Source organism: Leptonotus elevatus, chromosome 1 (genome assembly GCF_054856555.1).
Source record: "Leptonotus elevatus isolate MCC_2025b chromosome 1, RoL_Lele_1.0, whole genome shotgun sequence".
Taxonomy (NCBI): domain Eukaryota; kingdom Metazoa; phylum Chordata; class Actinopteri; order Syngnathiformes; family Syngnathidae; genus Leptonotus; species Leptonotus elevatus.
The window spans coordinates 26111875-26133333 of record NC_141239.1 but is presented as its reverse complement, the minus strand read 5'-3'; the positions used below and the strand labels follow the sequence as shown (position 1 = coordinate 26133333).

Genomic DNA, 21459 nt, shown 5'->3' with positions numbered 1-21459 from the left:
ATATGTCTACGAAAATCTTTATTCACCCACATGCGATGATTTTCCGCAAAGTAGAGGACGTAACAAAAAAGTTTTTGGGGTCAAGTTACGCTTCTACCTTCTAAACACTTGTTAACTTGGTAAATATAATAAGAAAAATAGCAACATAGATAAAGAATACAGTAAATCCGGGAGAGGCGGGGGGTGTTGCAGGTGGGCAGAGGGGTGGGGGTAATAAACTCTGAAAACCCCGTGATATAGTAAGATACAACCCAAGATGAAAACCCCGTAATATATGAATTTTGAACCCAAATACAAATCCGTGAACTGCGAAGTAGCGAGGGACCAGTGTATTTCATTCCGACAGAAATGTGAGAAATTTACTTTTGAAAGGTTGAAATAAGAGGATTTTGGACAATATCACGTTAATGAAATGGCTCGATTAATTGATTATCAAAATAGTTGTTGATTAACTTGTTAAGCAGTTAGCTGTTGATGTATTGTTGCACCTTTTTAGTGCGTTTATCATTTGTCACCCTTAAGTCACGACACTAATACAAGCCAGTCCCTTAGTGTTCATGTAACGTTCATCTGAATTTTCACTGTTTACTTTTCAATTAACAATGCAGATAGTGAACCTGGGATAACAGCAAACACACATGTGCACGTCTAATGAAAAAAAAAAAGCTCTTTATAACTTATTGCACTGTAGTTTTACAAAAAAATCTATATATTTGATTAAATATTTGTAAACAGTTCTTCAAGATGAAACAAAATGTATTGTACAACATTTTGAGAATCCCAGCTGTAAGCAAAAGATAAATGGCAATTCAAATGGAAAATGCGATTATAATTTCAGGCCATATTTACCATCTCTCTTTGTGTACTTAAGCATATCAGTGTTGAGTCTGTTGACTGTCGTTCCCCTCTGCCCTGGCTGATTGCACGGCCGTGCTGCTACTCCGAGGGTTGGTCCGTTCACAAGCAGGTTAATAATAACGGTTTTCATGATGTGCAAGTAGTGCAAAGTTTGCCCCCACCACAACTTGCACCTTTGGACGGGGCCGTGATCCTTTAAGTGTAGTTAAAGTTCAACAGCATCACACTAGCAGGAGAACCCGATGCAGGCTGAACGGTCGGCTCGGAGAAGACGGACAGGTAAGGCCCTTTGTCCCAGCACAGAGGTGCTTTTCATGGGGGCCGTAATGGGCCGCTGTTCTGCCCAGAGCCCCCCCCCCCCCCTCTCCTCAAAGGCTCTTTCATTGCTGCCTAGACCACCGCAATTTGCTCTTCTGAGGAGCCTGATGGTTCTCGTCGACAACTCGAGACTCTTGGCGCCGCTGCTCTCGCGCGTGACGGCAACTTGCTTTTCTTTGGCTTTTGTTGTTGTTGCAACGCTACGTGTGTTAAGAGAAGAAATAGTCAACAGTAATATTTGTCACTTACAGATTAAAGAGAAGGTTTTTGTTTTTGATATACATTGATTCACTTTTTTTGTCGGTGGCATTTAAACTATAGCTGTGTTTCCTTTACAGTTGTCACAAAATAGAAGCGATATTTAGGGGTGCGCCGATTTATCGGGCCCGATTTCCTTCGTTTTGGGGGATCGGTGATCGGCCGATCCCTTAAATGTAAACCGATCTTTTCCACCGATCTCATCTCCCTCCTCAGAGGTCTGAAAAAGTGTCCTCATCCTCGAGATAACTAATAAGCTTTTCATTTTCATTTTCATATCAGAGAACTACTTAATTTGCAGTTAACACAAACAATGTTCAATGTTTTCCAATAAAATAAGGTTGGAACTCTGAAGGTGAATGCTGCTTGTCATGAAAAAAATCGGGATTGGCAATTTTGAAAAGATCGGTGATCGGCCAGAAAATTGTGATGGATGCACCCCTAGCGATATTGTTGGTACAATTTTGACTCGTAGGTGTTTCCATTGAAGAGCGTTTAGCTTCTTGCGAGATCTCGTCATTTGTACGAGCTGTTCATGTAACGTTGCGTGAGATATGTTTACGGAAGACAGACGCCCGGAATTGTTGTGGTTATTACATTCCAAAAATTAGGATGGACCAAATGATTATTGCTCGTCATTACTCACCGTCATGTAGGTGCCGCTGCTGCAGCCTCTTTTAATGTACATATTTTGTAGCGTTAGTGAACTCATCAGGCCAAGCGGTGAACAAACAACTCTTTAATGACAATTTGCAAGTAACTGTCGGCTGTAACCGCGCCAGAACACAACAGCGCCGAACGCGCTTCGCTAGTGTTTGTTGTTTTGTCTTGTTTTGTTTTTTTCCCCTGGTTCCCAATAATAACAATGACTAACTTTAATTGATATTTGATGAGAAAAAAAAAAAAAAAAAAGTTATACGTGCTACCAAAAAAAAGAAAAGATGTTGAGCCACCATCGTGCATGATGTTAACGTTTTGCTCCAGACGTTAGCTAAAGGTGGAGCATTTTGTTTTTGACTTACAGTGGTCATTTTGTTGCTTGTTTTTTTTCTTCTATTCCATGGCCGTTGGAAGAATGAAATATATTTAGCCATATGATGTTAGCTTTTTGAGCGAGACTTCAGTTCAAAGGACGTGCTCTCCTGTTCTGCTTTTTGGGAGTGTTGAGAGAAGTGGATCGAGAGGAAGTACTGTCTCCTTACTGACTAAAAGTTAAGGTGTGGTTTGTTTTTGGCTTGTCAAAGTTTGACCTCATGCAATAAATGAATATGACTTAGCTGTTATCTATGGGGAAGGTTAGGTCACGTTAAGATGAGATGACTGTTGCGCTTAAAAAATGTTGTTTGTGTTATTAGCCGCTTGCCAATGTTGACCCTGAGTGAACCTACAAAGTCAAAGCAACTAGAATTTCATTCGACTTTCAGGTCCGAACAATAGCTTTTGTTTGTTTAATTTTGACTTACCTAACTAATAGGGGTGTGAATTGCCTTTTGATTCGTATAATCGCGATTCCTAGCTCACGATTCGATACCGATTAATCCCGATACGAATCTATAAATAGATTATTGCAATATTTTTTTTTTACTCAAATTTAGAAAATACTAATCAGTAAACTTGTACATGTACACTGTAAGATTTGTATGAAAATGTATTTATTGATCTGAAAATTCAGGCTTATAACTGAGCCACTGCATTTAACAAACAGTTTGCAGTCTGTTTCATATTTGAACAGCACTGAAATAAAATATTAAGGCTTAATATTAATATAATATAGCGAAAAAACGACGTAATTGACACCCTGCCCAAAATATTTATAATTGTCTATGAACTAAACGTAATCATTAAACTATGAACTCCCCAATTTGGATCATTTCTAATAAATTTTCCAACATTGCACTGAAAAATAAATGGAAACGCTTTGTCATGTGTCACTTTGCATACTTCCCTTACAACAATTGCTTCTTTCCCATAAGCATTTGTGGATGGAACAACAAAAAGTGTGACTGGGTGTGAGAAAACATAAATGTATGACTTTGATGACAAAGCACGCCTACGAAGTGGTCGACTGTACTGTAAAGCGGCCTCCTTACTCGGACTTGTTTTCTTCAGGTCGCTCCCGGCCTTCGCCCCCTATGACTGCATCTGCAGCCTACGGCCGACTGGAGCACGATGAGCCCATGACCGGTCTGCGCATCTCCGTCGGGGGTCTCCCCATGCTGGCGACCATGGCCAACGCCACCGACCCTCGCTTCCGCCTCAAGTGGCGGCCCATCGTGGTGGCGGCCGTCTCGCTGGCCGTGGTGCTGCTGCTCTTCATGCACTTAAGCGCGGGCCTGCACCCCCGCGTCTACGCCTCGGAGAGCTGGGGGGCGGGCCGCCGCGACCCGCCGCGGGCCGCCACCGGCTACAACGACACCTACCCGCTCAGCCCGGCCGAGCGCACGCCGCAGGGCACGCGCTACCGCATCGCCGTCATCGCCGACCTGGACACGAACTCTCGTAGCGAGAAGTCGCTGTCGTGGTTCAGCTACATGCGGCGCGGGTACCTCCTGGTGTCGCAGAGCGGCGACAGGGTGTCGGTGGAGTGGGACGCGGAAAGGACGATGCTGCAGAGCCACTTGGCCGAGAAGGGGCGCGGCATGGAGCTGTCGGAGCTGGTGGTGTTCAACGGGAAGCTGTACAGCGTCGACGACAGGACGGGCATCGTCTACGGCATCGACGGCAGCAAGGTCGTGCCCTGGGTCATCTTACCTGATGGCGATGGCAACGTGGCCAAAGGTTGGCGCTTTGTCTTTGCTTTTTGATTAGTGAGTGATTGTGATTGTGTCTGTATTGTCGCTGTTGGGCAGAAACACTATGTCCAAACAGTCAATTTCATATTTTCCACAAATTGATACTATTGGTCTATTCCTACATTGTCTATTACCTTAATGCATTATCATGATACTATGGGGCCTGACCGCTGTGGATTAGGGATGCACCGAAATGAAAAATGCTTGGCCGAAACCGAAAATGAAAAATGCTTGGCCGAAAAACCGAATTGCAGAAGAAGAAAAAATGTAGTCGCGAGGGCCACGAGCAGCTTTGCACGGTCCGCTTCCGACACGGTCAGCTGTCATGGAAACGCTCGCCAACACCCGGCTGGCTTCGCACGGTGCGGTGCCGGTGCGGTGCCGGTGCCAGTGGATTATTTTCCACCTATTAAACTGTTTAAGCAGCTCATCGTTTTATCGATTGCAATTCCGCTTTTTCCAGAGCGTAATATCCCTTCTCCTGGCAGGTTTCAAAGCCGAGTGGTTGGCGGTGAAGGACGAGCACCTTTACGTGGGCGGTCTGGGCAAGGAGTGGACCACCACGTCGGGCGAGTTCGTCAACAACAACCCCGAGTGGGTGAAAGTGGTGGGCTTCCGTGGGGACGTGGAGCACCACAACTGGGTCCCGATGTACAAGTCGCTCAAGGAGGCCGCAGGAATTCAACCCCCAGGTCAGAAAGTTGCAAAAGTACACTACACTCTACCTACTGTAGGTCATCTCTCTCCTCTGAAAATCACGTGTGACTCGGCCCTGCCCTCACCGCCGCCCTCCCTCCTCCGTAGGTTACCTCATTCATGAATCGGCGGCGTGGAGCGACACGCTGCAGCGCTGGTTCTTCCTGCCGCGGCGCGCCAGCACGGAGCGCTACGAGGAAACGGCGGATGAGCGGCGGGGCGCCAACCTGGTCCTGAGCTGCTCGCCGGACTTCACCGACATCACGGCGAGCCGGGTGGGCCCGCTCGATCTCACGCACGGCTTCTCCTCCTTTAAATTCGTGCCCAACACGGACGATCAGATCATCCTGGCGCTCAAGTCGGAGGAAGACGCAGGGAAGATCGCCACCTATATCACGGCGTTCACGCTGGACGGACGCATTCTCCTACCAGAGACGAAGATCGGCGACGTCAAATATGAAGGCTTGGAGTTCATCTAAAACTATTTATTATTCCTTCGTTTGATTTTCAATCGTTGACTTGTATACAGCTCTGGGAAAAATTTAGGCCACTGCAAAATGACCAGTTTTTGTGATTTTGATTTTCAAACGTTCATTGCACATCTGAGTAAAAGGAATATTTTTGTTTCATTTCAGAAACAACTCACAGCAACTCCCAAACACGAACATGTTGAACTTGTCATTTTGAGAATTTATTTGTAGAGAAATTGTAATACCCAAAAAAGGGGTTTTCTGTTTTGTTTTGTTTTGAAGGGAGGTCTTGAGTTTTTCTTCCAGAGCTGTTTATCATCACCTTCCTAAAATAATGGGCCAAGTGTTTTTACCTTTTTTTCTTAGAAAAAAAACCCCTCAGCCAAATATTAAATGTATATTTATTAATAATTTGATTTCTAGGGTACAAATGCTTAGAATGTAGTCGATTTTCAGAGGTGATTTCAGCCATTATGTTAGAAAGGTGATCATTTTAATTGAACACAAAAAAAAGACAATGCCTATTTTTTGATGTCAAGCTCAGATCAAAAGTATAACAGGCAAAAACAGGCCAAAGGTTTGAATTTGATTTTAATATTTAATTGGTCTGGTTTATGTGATGTGGAAGTTTGGCCATTAGCATGTGTAAATATACATGAGCTTGTTAGCTGCCACAGTAAATGCTAAAATGATCCAGCTATCCTCCTTTAAACACACTTTGAGAATCGTTGTTCAAGCTTAAACACAAAAACCAACCACCTTTACATGATTGACATCACTAGTGTTAGCCTATCATAGCGGTCCTGAGGCCTATTTTTCCATTTTGTAGTCTTGATCTGAGTTTGAAATTTGAAATAAAACAAAAATCTGGCATTTAATGCTTTAAAAAAAAAAATAAGAAGGTTGTAACTAATCGGTCACTTACTCATTTTTCGATTGAAAATGGAAAGGAGGACTAATACGTGGATTCATATGGAATATGAGGAGTCGCTGCACTGTGCTTCTGTGTTGTTTACAATCTTGTCACTTTTGCCGCCTTGTTGTGATGCATCGACGACAATGCAGCAGCAGCTTAGCAAATCGTAGCAGCGGCGGAAGAGACCGCCGCTCCAGGACTGCACTGTCTTCCATTGGGAATGAATGTACAAGAAACTGATGATTATACGACTGTTTAGTTCTCCAGCACATACTATACAGTCTTTACTCCGCCATTAAACGTCATCATTCTGGACACAGCATTGCAATGTATTAACAAGCTCGTTTGTCTTTCTGGGGTCATTCTGATGTGCCAGTTTCTCTTTCTTAGTCAACGAAACCAATGTCTTTCTTAGTCAACGAAACTATGTCCAGTTGTGCAACATCCTTTTTTCAGCCAAGAGAAACTTAAGGAAAGCTGTAGTGAGCTGCTGTTGCGGACGTTTGGAAAGAGAAGCACAGAAGTGCACTCTGAAGATACAAGACACGCACAGGAGCAGGTAATATGATTTTAAATAACGTACCGTTTGCCAGCCGTGGGGAAATCAAGTCACTCGACTTGCTTGGCTACATTTAAATTTGAAAATCTACATTTTAGTGTCATTTGTTCTTGAAAGTTGCTTTTCTTCCGTGTGTGTGCGTAGTGTGCACAACAAACCCGTCAAGCCTCTGCCGTACTTGCCTAGACAAGTCTAGTTTTTGAGACCAAGATAATGAAGCCTGCTTGACAAAAAAACCTGAACAGTTTTTGAACTCACATTTGAAATGTGAGATTGAGTGAAGTAACTACAGCACAACTGCTTCACCCAAGCAATGATGACTTCATGCGACATGCTTGATTTTTGCCACAGTAGCTATAATTTGTTATTAAATAATAGTTCATGTTTCATAATATTATAATAAGTTTTGTTGTCACTCTTACGATTTTTCTCTTGGTATCGCTATTCTGTATTAGATTTCTACACTGAGGATCGAAAATGCTGCCGTGTCGAAACTTCCCCACTCTGCGGATTCTGCTGCTTTTCAGCATCTCTGCAAGTGCTTTCAACTTTGACTTCTTCAGTAAGTTGAACCAGACAAATGCACAGCTTGTGTATCGCAACCCCATCGGTGCTGGAATTTGATACTGATGTTCGTTTTGGCAATGGTCGATATCAGTGTCATGAAATAAGTGCTTGATTTTCAGAAAGATGGCAGGGAGGCAATAGACCATCATGTGAATTTGTTTTTAGGTCTAAAATAATGAAGTTGGTAACATTTGTTTAAAAAAAAAAAAAAAGTTTAAAGTTACTAAATTGCTTTTATTAGTTATTTTCAGCAAATGCCAATAACCTCACTTAACATAAAAATGGCGACTGGTTTTGCCAATACTTTATTGGTAGTGCATTTTTACTGGAATCATTAAGGATAAAGTTTTATTTAAAGAGTTAAAAATAAAGACAGCCTTTTTGACTTAACATATTTTTTATGTAAAAAATATGAAATTATAATTAAAAAAAATAATCATTCTTGATTTCAATGAGGAGGACAAATAACACTTCATTGCTGTGTAAAATAACACGATTTGAAGTAGGTGTGACTGCACAATGAATGCAGCCTTCGACCTTTTATCAAGAGTCATAATTGAAAATAAAAACATAATTGGTTTTAATTATAAGCCTGTACAAAGTGAAAGGACTTAAAATAAAATTATTATAGATTTTAATACTTGCTCTAGTTCAAAGTTAGCTTAAAACAGAGCAGTGACCGAGGCACGGCAAGTTGCCTGAATCTCTCCTAACGAGACCACATGATTTGCTGCTAGAATTTGTCTATACACGACGCCTGTTTCAAAATATATGAAGTTGAAACATTTTCCTTTGGGTTTTGCAAAACAGATAACTGGCACTAATCTCAGCTCACAATGTGCTATTCACTTCTCAGACTGTACACAACCCCTGACCATTTATACGAACAAAACTAGTATTCCACTTTTTCGTTGCGCCCTCTGGTGGAGAAGAAAATACAATTTTTATCTTTACCTGTCACAAACTCAACACAGGGACTGTATTTCCAGTTTGAAAACACGAACGTCGCTACTTCCTGCCTTGGTCTGTAGTACACATGAGACGTCAACGTGCTGAAAATTTTCAGTTGCCACTGTCGAAGATAGACGATGAAGATTGACACTCTACAGTGCTACATTGTGCCACCTTTGTTTTGTCACAAAGTAACACATGAAGATGTAACTTAAATTAGAGTAGGCCACTATGTTAGATATACTGTAGTAACGCGTTAAATTAATAATGATCCGAAATGGCAGCTATTATTGAGTAATGCGTTATTGGCATCACTGACTAATTCGGAGTTCGTGAGAAAAAGTAAGGCACAAAACAACTGTCATGAAAAAATATTTTATTACATGAACAATTGTAATTAATATTATTTAGTTTTTTTTTTTTTAAGTTATCAATGTTGATGTGCAGTATTTACTTGATCTTGCAGTGCAATGCAACTGTCTGAAGATGTCTGCCAAATGTGCTTAACAGAGCAAACTCCAGTGGCTCGTGAAGGCGCCATGAGACTCTCCGGCTCTGAGAGCCCCTGGGAGGGTCGCGTGGAGGTCTACCACGAGGGTCAGTGGGGAACCGTGTGCGATGATGGCTGGGACATGGCAGAGGTTCAAGTGGTGTGTCGACAACTCAACTTCCCCGGAGCCGGATCAGTCGTCATTGGGAAGGACTATGGACAAGGTACTGTAGTGTAATTCCTTTACTTGTCCGCTAGAGGGGGAAGTAAATCAAGTCTCTGGTATTGTACAACGAGCCCCACATCCATCCATCCATCCATCCATCCATCCATCCATCCATCCATCCATCCATCCATCCATCCATTTTCTTAACCGTTTATTCCTCACAATGGTTGCCCACAGATTGAAAAAAATGAAATAAAATTCTACTTATTTTTAAATTGCTGCACGCTTCATAAATTTAACAACTGCTTTAGAAGTTCCGAAAAAAAGAAAACAAGTCAAATGCAAGTCTCATATACGACAATATTTGAGAAATGTACTGCACTACAGTCCTCCTTTCTTGTCACACATTATCTGCTCACTGTAGCATCAGGTCCGATTTGGCTGGATGACATCAAATGTGGCGGCGCAGAAAAGAGTCTGCTTGCTTGCAGTATGGAGAACTGGGGAGTCACCGACTGCACCCACAAAGAGGACGTCGGCGTTATCTGTCAACCACAAAGTAAGAATTCGTGATAATTAAAAGAAAGAAAAGCTCTGGTCACTAATTGCTCTCCGTGATTCCAGATGACACAAATGGAACCATCTGGAATTTCTCACATTCGCTGGACCACAGTATCAGCCTGTCAGATGATCTGGGCAGCCTGTTCGACAGTGGAAGAGGTTGCGACTTCCTGATTGTGGTCCAAAGCGCCACGGGTAACGAAGGTGACGAGGAGACCCTGGCGAGCACCATTTGTGCGCACCAAGTCATCCTCTCACAATTCCCCCACCTCAACATGTCGGAGGGGGTGACGGTCAACGTTAGCCTGGCTTGTCAGCCTTATGTCAACTCCTTTGTTAGGTACACTAAACCCCACCCCAAATTCCCAGTTCAGCTTAATACAAATTCCCCTGCAGTTGTGCCTTGTGATATGAGTGACCCGACTTAGTTTTTTAAGATACGAGCTGTCGCTTGGCCAATGTTTTTGCTTTGACTTGGAATAGGGCGCTTTATGGTGGCAGTGAACTCAACACAATTTACATTGTCAATAAGCACCACTTTGGCAAATAGTGAACAGTTCTTTCCAAAATGTGGCCTCAAGCTGTTTGAAACTGCACTTCAACTAGGAGTAGTAATAAACTAAACAGAAATCAAGGAGAATTACAACATTCTCTTTAAAGCAACCACCTGCTTAGCCTTTGTCTGCTAACTTAATGCTAACACTCAATAGCAGGTAGAGGAGTTGAGACGCGTCAACAGTAACCGTCTGTTTGGCTTATACTGCCCTCAAGTGGCAATTACGGGCACACCAGAAAGAGTAGCACAAAAAGTTTATAATTTTATGCTATTACTGTATGTTTTTGATGAAGAGTGTTGTGTCTCCTCATTCAATGAACAGAACAAATTCAACTTGTATCTCAAGGCACCACTGTAGCCTACCTTGAAACAAATGTGTTACTAATAGGTTTGTTCCCCAAAAATTAATGTTTTGTTTTTTCCCCCCCTTGAAGATACCTATACACCCGCAAAATGGACGTGAGCGTCTCCTCTGCAGAATGCCTCCACCAGATGGCGTCCCATTTTGAGCTGAAGCAGCTGAGAGACGACATAGGTCGCCTGTTCACCCAAATCCTCCCAGATGATTCTTCCTTTCAAACACAGTTGTCGCTCCTTCAGTATGCCACGCAAAGTGGAGACCACATCCTGCGGGAGAACTGCATGCAGTATCTGGCCTGGAATTTCCACAAGCTTACTCAGTCCCCGGCTTGGCTCAGCCTCTCCTGGGAAGTCCTCGAGGCGCTCCTGTCCCGTTCGGATCTGGTGGTGCCAGATGAATATTTTGTGCTTCGGACCGTGGAGAGCCTGATAGAGGAGACGGGCAACGGGTCCACGTTGGAAGCCCAGGCTGAGCTACTTGGCCGCGTCCGCTTCCCGATGATCCCTGCGGAAAAGCTGTACGAGCTGGAGGTTAACTCCTCCCTTTATGCCATTCATAAGAACGTGTATCAGGAGAAGATGTTGAAAGCGTTGCAGTTTAACGTGCTGCTCTTCAGCAAGTTTGCCTCTCGCCCAGAATTCAGCCGAGATGAGCAGTACCGGCCCAGGATGTATACCGCCAAGCCGTGGAGCGTGATGATTAACGCTACAAGAAAACCAACTGGACATAGATATGGAAAATTACACAGAAGGGCAAATGGGCACCACGGTTCGTTTGGTATGTACATGCCATATGAAATTCCAATGCAAGAAACTGTATCCAAAATCTTCAGCACACCTCGCCACGAAAGCATGCTTTTTAATAATGTCAACCTCGTGAGGTGGGAGGCGTTTGTCTTCAAGACCCAAAGTGAGTGCTCTGCCCAAGGTCGGATTTGTGAGTCGGTCCCGGCAGCGACGCTGGTTCGCCAAAGCTACAACCAACAAGATAACATCATCTACCGTAACCAGCTCATCGTCATGTGTCAGGATAAGTACGTGTGTCAGGTTCAGCAGTTCAAAAATGACATGGCGTACGTTGCCGTCAACGGGACCAAAGTTCCGGCCTACCCGTGTCCCGATGAAGAGTACGTGTACCGCTTTGTCGTGAGACCAGAGTACATCTGAAGCGTGTAAGGATGATCACACTTCCACCCCCACATTAGCGCCCAACATTGCCCTGTCCTTTTTTTTAATCAATAAACAAATAGCATTCCTATATTGTCTATTTATTTTCCGATAACTGTGTTCAAGGATTTTCTGTGCTGTATGTAATGTAACCACTGTCTAAAACTTTTATGATATGAGCCGTCAATAGGACAATTTTTTTTTGTGCTTTGACTTGCAAGTGCAAACTTGAGATATGAACACAGTTTGTTGTTGCTCAATTCACTTCACAACAAACAGCTGTTTGCTAGACATAATTTGTAAATGTTCTTCACAAAATAAAAACAAAACAAAATCTCCAAGCTGTGAAAAAAAAACCAGATTTAAAACCATGCAGCCACCGCTACCTTTAATGCTAACGTAGCCACCCCAAAAAAAAAGAACACAGGTTAATATGGTGGCGCTAGCTTTTAAGCAATGGATATTTGAACACAAACAGTGAAGCAACACATGTAGATCTACAACTCTTCGGCATATATTCTTTATCCTCTGCAAAGGACTAATATTACTGCTGTGCTGAGAATCCCAAAGAGGAGCAAAGTCTCCGGTACAGTAGTTTAAGTCTTAAACTGCCTGCAGGTTGCCAAAGTGCATACAGTAGAATGCGATTAAACTATATAAATAAATCACATGTTTTGATCAAGTATATAATATGCTATTTCCCCCCTCATTAAAAAAAATGGGAGGAAACTGGCATGAATTAAATGTATTTTCATTCATTTCAATAGTGAATGAGTTTCACGCATGGTCAAGCAATGAATTAAACTCGAAGTGAGCAAAAATGACTGAAGAACTCAAATCAAAACTTGTACTAAATGAAAAAGTAGAGGTGCAATGATTGAAAACTAATCAGATATCAAATTAATCTATTTTTGATCATTTATCATTAAATTCAAAGCTGTCAAAGTGATTAGAAGTTCAGCTTCTCAATAGAAAATACCACATTTCTGTAGTCCTCCATGAAAATGGACAGTTCCCTCTCTGCTTTCACTTTGGAAAAATTATCAATATTTGTGCCTATTTTCTGATATGTTACGGACCAAACCCACTGAATAAATTTGTGCATTTTATTCACCGTCAATTTGAAATATGTTTTTAAATAAATGGCAATCACGTATTTCCCCCTAAATCGAAAATAAACAATGTATTATTAAAATAATTAGTTGCAGCACCCACAAAAAGGAGTGCTGTTCAATGTTAAATACAGTGGTCCTCCATTAAATCCATGAATATTTGACCCCCCATCCAAAAATGTTTGCAGTTTCTGTAGATACCCGAAAAAACAAAATAAAAACAACTTCATTGCTTACACGGGTGATCAGTTCATAGAATAAATTGTATGCATAAGTATCAAAAGACTTGTGTTCATCTATCCTTCCTTTAGTCTTTCATTTGGTCTCCCTGATTTGTTTAAATTGAGAGGTTTCTGGGGTTAGTGAAAGATTCTGGCTGGTAACCCGGTGGGTAGTAGGTGATGTCTGGTCGGTGCTGCATTTCACTTTCCTTTCTTTGATCCTTCCTCGGGTCTCCTGACAACTTCACACCTCTGAAGTATTTGGTGTAGGTGAACGGTATGGGATTTTTAATAGGTTTTAGGTGAATTAATGAGCGCACACACACAAAAATAAAAGTAATCACAAGAGTGGCTTGTCACCTATAGGTTATCAAAAAAGAAAAGCTTCAAGTTGTTTAAATTAGACAACAGGAAACTTCAATTTCCTCCCAAAAAAAAAGAAAAAAAGACATAAGTTAGGATGCCAGCTCACGTTGGCTCAAAGTGTATGTATATGTTCCCTTAGTACAAAATTGTGCGAGAAAGTGCAGAATTGTCGCCATATAATACACACTGCATTGATTTTTCTTGTTTCTTTTATTATTATTATGTTACGTGGGGTTAGGAGCCCGTTCTGTACCAAGCACATGAGCCGTCGCTTCTCTTGAGGCAAGCAAAGTGTTTGTACACCTTCTCCATCAGAAAGTCCGCCCACAAGCACTCGGCCGGGCTGCTGCCGCACGGGACGGACGTGCAACGTGTGATCTGCAGGCGCCAGGACAGCAATTTAACCAACACTGTAACATGACTAATCAGAAGCCAATATTTGTTAGTCAATACTACACACATTTCACCACACGTGATACATCCCCACACTTAATTCAGAGATTGACTTGCATCAAGTGCTGCCATTTTGGTTAGCAAAAGAACAAACAATGCGTTTAATTTGATCAACCAGACAAGTGACTGAGACATCAATTAGTGACCACTACAGAATACATCCCCCAATCTCAAATTCATGCTCGGCTCTCCTACCTTGCAGTCGCAGCCAGTTTGATAATGCTTTAGCAGACCTTTCTTTTGCATGGAGGTCAAGTCTTCCCACGGCTGAAGGAAGTCGCACATGGTGACGTACAGCGAATTGTTGGAATCCTGTCTGCCTGTAATGGCGGAAGATGACAGGAGAGGTAATGAGGGGACACTTGGTCAAATCTAAAGTGCGCCTGTAAAATTGAGTTCTCAAAAAAACAAAAAACTGTCATAGGCAGTAAAGAATGTTATAAAACGATGTGTGCAGATGGAGTACTAGCTTGCTTGAAAAACGCACCACACTAAAATCCAGCTGTCACCTCAATGTTAACGTCTGCTGCAGTTTTTGATTTGATTGATTTGACTTGTTTTGTGTGGACCCACGCACAGCAAGCTAGCATGTTAGCTAGTAGGCGTGTGCCCCCCAAAAAAACTACTCATAAGAATCGCGATTCTCATTTAAAATCGATTTTATTTATTTTCTTTTATACTGTCTTGCGTGTGCCTTTATTGGAAGCACTGTTCATGTTGTACACAATTTGGCAACTTGGGGGCAGTGTGGTTCCGCTTGTTCTGATATACTGTTAAGTTGTAGCCACATAAAAGCAAAATGTCATGATGAAGTTATTCCAATAAAAGTTGTTTTTTTGCAGTGTAGGATGTTAAGATGATTCTCTGTATACATTCCTAAAGCGTTTTTTTGTATGAATTGTCATTTTGAGTGATAAAAATGCCACGAGTAGCGCGCTAATTAGCATTAGCAAGTCAGACTGGAGTAGATCATTACAATTGTTTGGATATCTATAAATTGAGGCAGAAATCATTGTCAATCAAATATTTTTTAATCTAAAATCGTTCTGAATCGAATCATAGACCCAGAAATCTGAATCGAATCATGAGACAGTCAAAGATTCCCAGCCCTATTAGCTAGCAGGCCTCACGCCGCGCCACCGCCACATATAGGTTAAGACAGAATCACTGCAGCCCAAATAAACAGAAGCTGCAATAAATACACACCTATGATGAGATATTCTGTGCCATTGGCCAGGTTAACACCACATGCTGCAGAGTTGGGTGCAGTGTAGATCGAATCAAAATTCTTGTTAGGGCCCTTGAACATCTGGAAAATAAATAAGTTAGACATATGTCGAATTTGCATGCAGAAATTATACGAGTCGTACCTCGAGCTGTTTGATGTCATACGTAATATGATGGGAGTTACAGCGAGACTTCCTAACCACCTTCGCCTTGATAGCTAGAAAAAAGATATATAGATGAGAAAGACATTGAAACAAATACATTTAAAACAAAACAACAACACTACATGACTCATTTTGCAACCAGGCATTGCGGTACAAATTAGACAGGAAATGGACCAAAAATGGCATCACCTAAAATAATCCTTGAAGTAACCTTGTCATCCAGGAGAAGTTGCTTGCTTTAAAAAGTTTGCTAAAAGATGGTCTTAATGCTCAAAATGAATTCAAGTTACTTTGTCAGCCATTTTGTCACAAACTAGACTAGTTGCTTAATTAATGTCATTGGCAACACCTGCAGTTGTTTTCTAAGACAAGCATCCTCACTGGAGTTGATTTATTTTTAAAAGTACTTTTTACAAATAAATACTTTTAAAGTCATTGTGTGAAAGAAAAGTCGTAGTTAAGATAAATTGGCCTAAATAAAACCAAGTAAAAACAAAACAAAAAGAAACTGTCAGAATTAATGTCATTAGGGAAAAAAGAAAAAAGAAAAAAAAAAGGAAGACTAGACTTGCTAACAATGCAAATTTCAGAAAAGTCAAACTGACCACATGAAGCCCCAAAGAACTTCAAGTCCCATTCCACTTACCGACGTCCGATTGGCAAAAGGCCTGCTGCGGATGCCTCGCAAAACAGCTGCAGGCTTGCACTTCTTGCTGTAGCCGCCACAAGCACAGCAGCACCACGGGCAGCATGAAACTCTTCTGCATCCAGCACATTGTTGCGCTTCAGGCCGACAAAATCGAATTCATTAAGCAAACAACAGCAAAAAAGAAAAACTGAGTAGAAATCAAAGGTTTCAGTTGTATGGAAGGCGAGCTGTGCTCTGTGCAAAGGACTGCTTGGTTATGCTGAGACCACCTTGATGAGGGCCTATTTATGGCTGCAGAATCCGCCCACGAGTGACGTCGCTTCACCTGCGCACGCTAATGACTGTTTGCACAGCCAAGTTATATAAAAACAATAAAAAAAAATTTAAAAAAAAAAGCAAACTTATTGCTGACACCCGAGTGGTAAATTGGATGATGAGGATTTCTGATTCCCGACATATATGGCGAGGACTTCCAGTTGTGTCGTTGGACCAACATCAGTCGTCTCTCGGGACTAAAAGAGCACATTTGAGAAAGCCTGGTTAAATGCTGATCATTAACTGGACTATCAGTAAGAGCGGCAACCGTGCCGGGCTGTCCGCATCAAAATGTGTAGTCAATTTTGCCTTTTAAAATGCCTTTGAAAAGAAGTCAGATGGATCCTGCCTGCCTATATGGGGCACTCAATTAGCGGCTAGCTGCTAATGTTTGGAATAGGCACCGCATTGTCGTTTTCCCGCCCCTGACTTAGGAGATGCACAGATGGATTGATATAAAAGGAATACAATACTGTGTAAAAGTTAAAGTCATCATTAGACTTGAAGTGTTATTTTCGTCAGTATTTTAATATGGTACACAAACACATAATTTTTTTTATTTGTAATTAACCAAAAATATATATACGTACACATTGTCTACAGCATAGGTGTCAAACTCCGGTCCTGGAGGGCCGTAGTCCTGCAGGCTTTGGATGTTTCCGTTCTCCAACACAGCTGATATATGAACAGCTCATCAGCAAGCTCTCTCTCTATATATATATATATGACCTTACACTTGGAAGTAAAGGGAAACCAACAGATTTATGATTATATTTACCTAAATAATGAGGTTACGTGCATGAATATTTGGTTAATTTCACTTTTTGTATAATATATATTTAAGGCTCATCTTTTTTTAGTAAAAACAAACTATATGTATACATAAATACACAACCAATTCATTTAGGGAGGGCTTAAGAATATTATAGGTAGGCTTGAACCCTGTAAAAAAGGCCCAACAACGCCATTGGCTTCAGGGTTCCACAAAATAAGTCATTTAAAAAGAGCATTCCGACTGTGCATACTGCATGTCAACCCCAAAATTTTTATGCTCCCTACCTTAGCTTTAGGCCAATTAAAATATACTTAATGCAGTGTAAATTGGTCCTTAATTGAATTCCACTTAATAGAGCGTTTTAACCATACCTGCATACAAAGTACAGGGTGATATAAAAAAAAAAAGAAGTAATTAATTTAAATCCAATAAAAGCAAGAGTGATGGAAGAAAAACATTTTATTCACATGCCATTTAAGAGACAATGATTGGATTTCCTTTAAAAAAAAAGAAAAAGAAAAAAGTCCTGTAGATTGTGTCCTGTACAAATGCATTCTTGAAATTTGCTGATTCCTCATTAACCATGGCAACATCTCAGCTGGAATTCCATCATTCTCTTGGTTTTATTGGATTAATAAAAAAATTGTGATTTGTGTGTCACACTCTCCAAGTTAAGATGGTTCTCAAGCAAGTTTCCGTTTAGTTTAAACATGAGAACACAAGAAAGTGATAACCAGTATTATTGTTACCCTGTCACATTTTATCTGTCCAAAGTTGTTTTGTATAAGGAATTGCTAAACTGCAGAAAAGCAGTTAAAATATATGACTTATGAAGCATAAAGTGAAAAGGGAGCTTAGTGTGCATATTACAAGGGAATAAATGTCCCCATAAAGTTACATTTAGCCTCCCAATCACTCGCGTATGAACCGATTTTGATGGGATGTGAATTTACTCATAAAATGAAGCAGTGGCCAGAAAGGCTTTACTTTAAGCACAAGTTCAAGTGTCAGAAAGGGCTTAATGTCACCACAGGAAAACAAAACATTTTTTTGGTTGCATTTTATTTGTGGTTAATGGCCTTTGACTTTCATGGAATTGTCCTTTTGGGATGAGGCGTCCCCCCAGTACCAGGCACAAGAACCGTTTCCTTTCTTGAAGCAAGCATAGTGCTGGTACAACTTCTCCATCAGAATGTTGGTCCAAAAGCATTCCGTCGGGCTGCTCATGGCACATGCGGAGGTGGTGCATCGTGTGATCTGCAGGTTAGGGTTACACAGGGCATTTAGTGGACATGTTCACATCTATGCATGAACAGCATGTGTTAAAGGGGAACTCAATGCCCCGCCAGTCTAAACGTGGTGTTCTGATTAATATTGCGTTTATGGAATACAAATTTTGCAGACTACTCAATTCATTTAAAAAATTTCAGGGCACTGCCATCTTGTGCTGCACCATCCTCTGCTGTCAACTGATTGCCTTCGGGCTCGCATTGCGAACAAACCCAGGAAACTGGTGAGATAAAAATCATTTCTCCATGGAAACAAATTTTGCATGTTAAATCCATCCCTTGTGTTGCTACCTTGCAATTGCAGCCCATCTCATAGCACTTCAACAGCTTCTTTTGCGAGGCACTCAAGTCATCCCATGGCTTAAGGAAGTCGCATGATGTGATGTGCAACGAGCCGTCCGAGTTCAGTCCAGCTGGAACAATAGAAAATCATGGGGGGGTGTCAATGAAAACTTGACAGCATTGGTACGATGTTGAAAAGTTTCATAGGATTGCAGTAAAGGAAATTTAGTTTACAACTTGTGATTTCAATCTATTTTTTGTCAAAACCAAAGTCCAATTAATTAGTTGAGTTCCAGTTGTAAGAGAGTTTACATATGCAAAAATTATTATATATTTTTTTACATAAAACATTGATTTTGCTATGAAAGGCTGTTTGACCACAGAACAGATTGTTTTCATTTGGGGGTGGGGGGGGGTATATATATTTAATTACCCATAAATAGATATTTAATGCCAGTGGTCAGAGTAACGCCACATGCAGCAGAACTGGATGCCGTGTAGATGGCATCAAAATTCTTTTTCGGGCCCTTGAACATCTGAAAGAAAAAAAAGATCGTTTTATGGCCAATTTGCATACATGAATGTAGTAAATCTTACCTTTGTCTGTTTGATGACATACTTCATTTGTTCGAGACCAACTTCACCCGGTGCGCTAGCCATCATTCGGACAACCTTCGCCTTGATGACTAGAAAGACATTTTAAAGATCTATCTATGAAGGCTTTTTGAGGCCAGAATTAAAGACATTGGATTTCAATACTTTGATCTCCTTACTTGAATTTTAACATTATTCGCAAAATACTGGGTCAATGTACAGAATGTGCTCAATTAAAAATTATATATAAAAAATTCCAACATAAAACCTCTTTCAAGTCATGTTATTCCACAAAGTAGATGGAACTGGGAAAAAAAAAAAAAAGTTAAACTGAGTACTGTTACTTAAGGGAGACTTGAAAAGGCAGGTTTAGTTTGTCAGCCATTTTGTCATGAACTACATTAGAACATGATTTGAAATGGCACAATAAAAGATAAGCTTTCCTTAGTCATTACCAACACCTGATACCCCAAGAGAACTTGCCATTTTAAAATAAAAACCCAAAACAGTCAGCCATGTAATCAAGACTAAAGTCATTGCCACAAATTGGACTAGAGCTGAAGATGCATCAACTTAACATAGTAAAAGCTTTGATTTTGTCATTAGCAAAACCTGTGCTTTTGCTTCTCTTCAACATGGCCACTTCACACACACAAAAAAAGCACTCATGACGATTTAACGTAGAATCCTGTTGAACTTACCAACGTCTGCTTGACAAAACACCTGCTGCGGATGCCTTGGTGCACATCTGCAGGCTTGAGCGCCTTCCTGGAGAAGCCACAAGCACAGCAGGACCAGCGGTAGCATGAAGACCTTCATCATTGTTTGCTGTGGACAACAGGAGTAGGTTGCCATCCCAGAAGAGGAACTCTATTGCGTGACATTAACTGATGGGGGGCGCTTTTATAGCTACACATCCACCCATGTGACATGAGTTGCACACACCTGTTGCCACTTGACATAACGGGTTGTTTTCCCCCTCCCCCTTTTCTTGTCAGTGTCCGTGTGTGTGTGTGTGTCTCGAATAATTGACTGGCCTGTAGTGACATCTGAGTCTAGCGGTTCTCAAACTGGGGGTCTCTGGAAACCCCCAGGATCAGCGAGGGTTTCAAAGTGGGGTTTTAAACTAGGATTGGGTTTTCAAATTATATATAAAAATAGACAGTTGACTTGTAATTGCCTATCCTAGCCACGAGGTAGCAGCAAAGCACTGCTGATGGCCTCAACTTTAAACTGTTGGGAGTTCTTTGCCACCAGACTGTGTACAAGTACCACGAGTCCAGTTAGTATGCTGGCGCGTTACCATGACGACTGACGGCGGTGAGTGGGGGCTGACGTCATGTTGCTTCTTTTCACGACACGCTGTTCGACATTAAGCGTCCTAAATTTGAACCATTAGCTTGCGGTTACGAACGCAAAACGGCTTAATGGCAGTTAAGTCATGGTAGATAAATACAGTAGATTATTTCAAAATGTCACTTTAGCCGAGTCAAGAGCTGGCGCCACCTGCGGATCCGTGCTTGTGTTGCATCTTTACTTAAATCATGCGTGTGCAGACCTGTCACCTGTGCCGAGAAGAAAAATGTAATCAACAAACCCGTTTTTATTGGACAACTATATTGAAAGGTCTTGTGTTTTTGGTATGTCAGCACACTCACATCCCAGTTATACAGTGCAAATGCACAATATTGCAAATTGTGCTGCTCATTTATTTTATTTTATTTTCCAAATAAAGTTGTCAAAAATGAGAAATATCTCTCTAGTATTTTAGTTTTTTATTTTAGACTTGCACAATTCATTCATATTACCATCAGAGTCCGTGGCTCGGCCCAATTCAGGGCTGACCACACATACAGTATACACGATTAGGCTTATTTCAGGCAAAAGCAATACAATCCGTCATTTGTTTTCACTTAAAGGAAGCGTTTGCATTGTGTTACATTGCCCGGATGTTCTGAACTGTCAATATGAAGAGTTTTTTGTGTCTGTGGATGGATGCGTTGATGCTTGCAGTGGCAGAGGAAGATGACGTCTGCGTTTTCTAGCATATTGGTTTTGCTGACATCCGCCATCCAGCAGCCAGGGAAGAAAATAGTTTTGAATGAACGCCGACAAATTGAATTCCCTCCCCCTCAAGTTCTTTGATGGAGAACGGACGCGTATTGACGGGCAGGAACAACGCGGTCGCGGGTCGATAATATTAACAGAAAGAGTAAAAGACAATAAGTGAACAAGCAGGAGCGGCTGATGTTGTTCCAAATGGACCCTGGGCAAGCGGCACTTTCCTCCTTGGGCTTATTTGTCTTTGTCCGTCATCGCACTTGACA

The 21459-nt window shown here is 41.4% G+C and overlaps 4 protein-coding genes across 4 annotated transcripts in view; 2 read left to right on the top strand and 2 right to left on the bottom strand.

Moving 5' to 3' along the window:
• cant1a (calcium activated nucleotidase 1a) overlaps positions 1–6630 on the top strand; it is a 9677-nt gene extending 3047 nt beyond the window's left edge. The window contains exons 2-4 of the mRNA XM_086087418.1: positions 3544–4212; positions 4715–4918; positions 5031–6630. Coding sequence (XP_085943544.1) covers positions 3567–4212; positions 4715–4918; positions 5031–5401 — 1221 coding nt within the window. The 5' untranslated portion in view covers positions 3544–3566 and the 3' untranslated portion in view covers positions 5402–6630. The remainder of the gene's footprint in view (positions 1–3543; positions 4213–4714; positions 4919–5030) is intronic.
• Positions 6631–6708: 78 nt separating this feature from the next.
• Positions 6709–11776, top strand: LOC147181413 (galectin-3-binding protein A-like). Its single transcript, XM_086087405.1, has 6 exons — positions 6709–6867; positions 7323–7429; positions 8896–9099; positions 9466–9600; positions 9666–9942; positions 10593–11776. Exons 2-6 carry the CDS (start codon positions 7345–7347, stop codon positions 11683–11685), a joined length of 1794 nt encoding a protein of 597 aa, XP_085943531.1. The 5' UTR covers positions 6709–6867; positions 7323–7344; the 3' UTR covers positions 11686–11776.
• Positions 11777–13618: 1842 nt separating this feature from the next.
• Positions 13619–16004, bottom strand: LOC147181412 (metalloproteinase inhibitor 2-like). Its single transcript, XM_086072498.1, has 5 exons — positions 15875–16004; positions 15208–15281; positions 15044–15146; positions 14033–14157; positions 13619–13762 (listed from the first exon to the last, which is right to left on the bottom strand). Exons 1-5 carry the CDS (start codon positions 16002–16004, stop codon positions 13619–13621), a joined length of 576 nt encoding a protein of 191 aa, XP_085928624.1.
• A 2014-nt stretch (positions 16005–18018) lies between these two features.
• Positions 18019–20048, bottom strand: LOC147181411 (metalloproteinase inhibitor 2-like). The gene is made up of 5 exons (XM_086072497.1): positions 19834–20048; positions 19136–19224; positions 18972–19074; positions 18548–18669; positions 18019–18224 (listed from the first exon to the last, which is right to left on the bottom strand). The coding sequence occupies exons 1-5, from the start codon at positions 19985–19987 to the stop codon at positions 18039–18041; spliced, it is 654 nt and encodes a 217-aa protein (XP_085928623.1). The 5' UTR covers positions 19988–20048; the 3' UTR covers positions 18019–18038.
• Positions 20049–21459: the final 1411 nt, after the last annotated feature.

Excerpts from the sequence above, each read along its gene's own strand:
- LOC147181413 (XM_086087405.1), top strand. The coding sequence starts at position 7,345 with ATGCTGCCGTGTCGAAACTTCCCCACTCTGCGGATTCTGCTGCTTTTC. Across the intron at positions 9,100-9,465 it reads TGGGAAGGACTATGGACAAG|CATCAGGTCCGATTTGGCTG; the intron begins GTACTGTAGTGT and ends TGCTCACTGTAG. Across the intron at positions 9,943-10,592 it reads TATGTCAACTCCTTTGTTAG|ATACCTATACACCCGCAAAA; the intron begins GTACACTAAACC and ends CCCCCCTTGAAG.
- LOC147181412 (XM_086072498.1), bottom strand. The coding sequence starts at position 16,004 with ATGTGCTGGATGCAGAAGAGTTTCATGCTGCCCGTGGTGCTGCTGTGC. Across the intron at positions 15,147-15,207 it reads ATGACATCAAACAGCTCGAG|ATGTTCAAGGGCCCTAACAA; the intron begins GTACGACTCGTA and ends TTTATTTTCCAG. Across the intron at positions 14,158-15,043 it reads CACAGAATATCTCATCATAG|GCAGACAGGATTCCAACAAT; the intron begins GTGTGTATTTAT and ends CCGCCATTACAG.
- LOC147181411 (XM_086072497.1), bottom strand. The coding sequence starts at position 19,987 with ATGGCAACCTACTCCTGTTGTCCACAGCAAACAATGATGAAGGTCTTC. Across the intron at positions 18,670-18,971 it reads CATTAAATATCTATTTATGG|CTGGACTGAACTCGGACGGC; the intron begins GTAATTAAATAT and ends CTATTGTTCCAG. Across the intron at positions 18,225-18,547 it reads AGATGGGCTGCAATTGCAAG|ATCACACGATGCACCACCTC; the intron begins GTAGCAACACAA and ends CCTAACCTGCAG.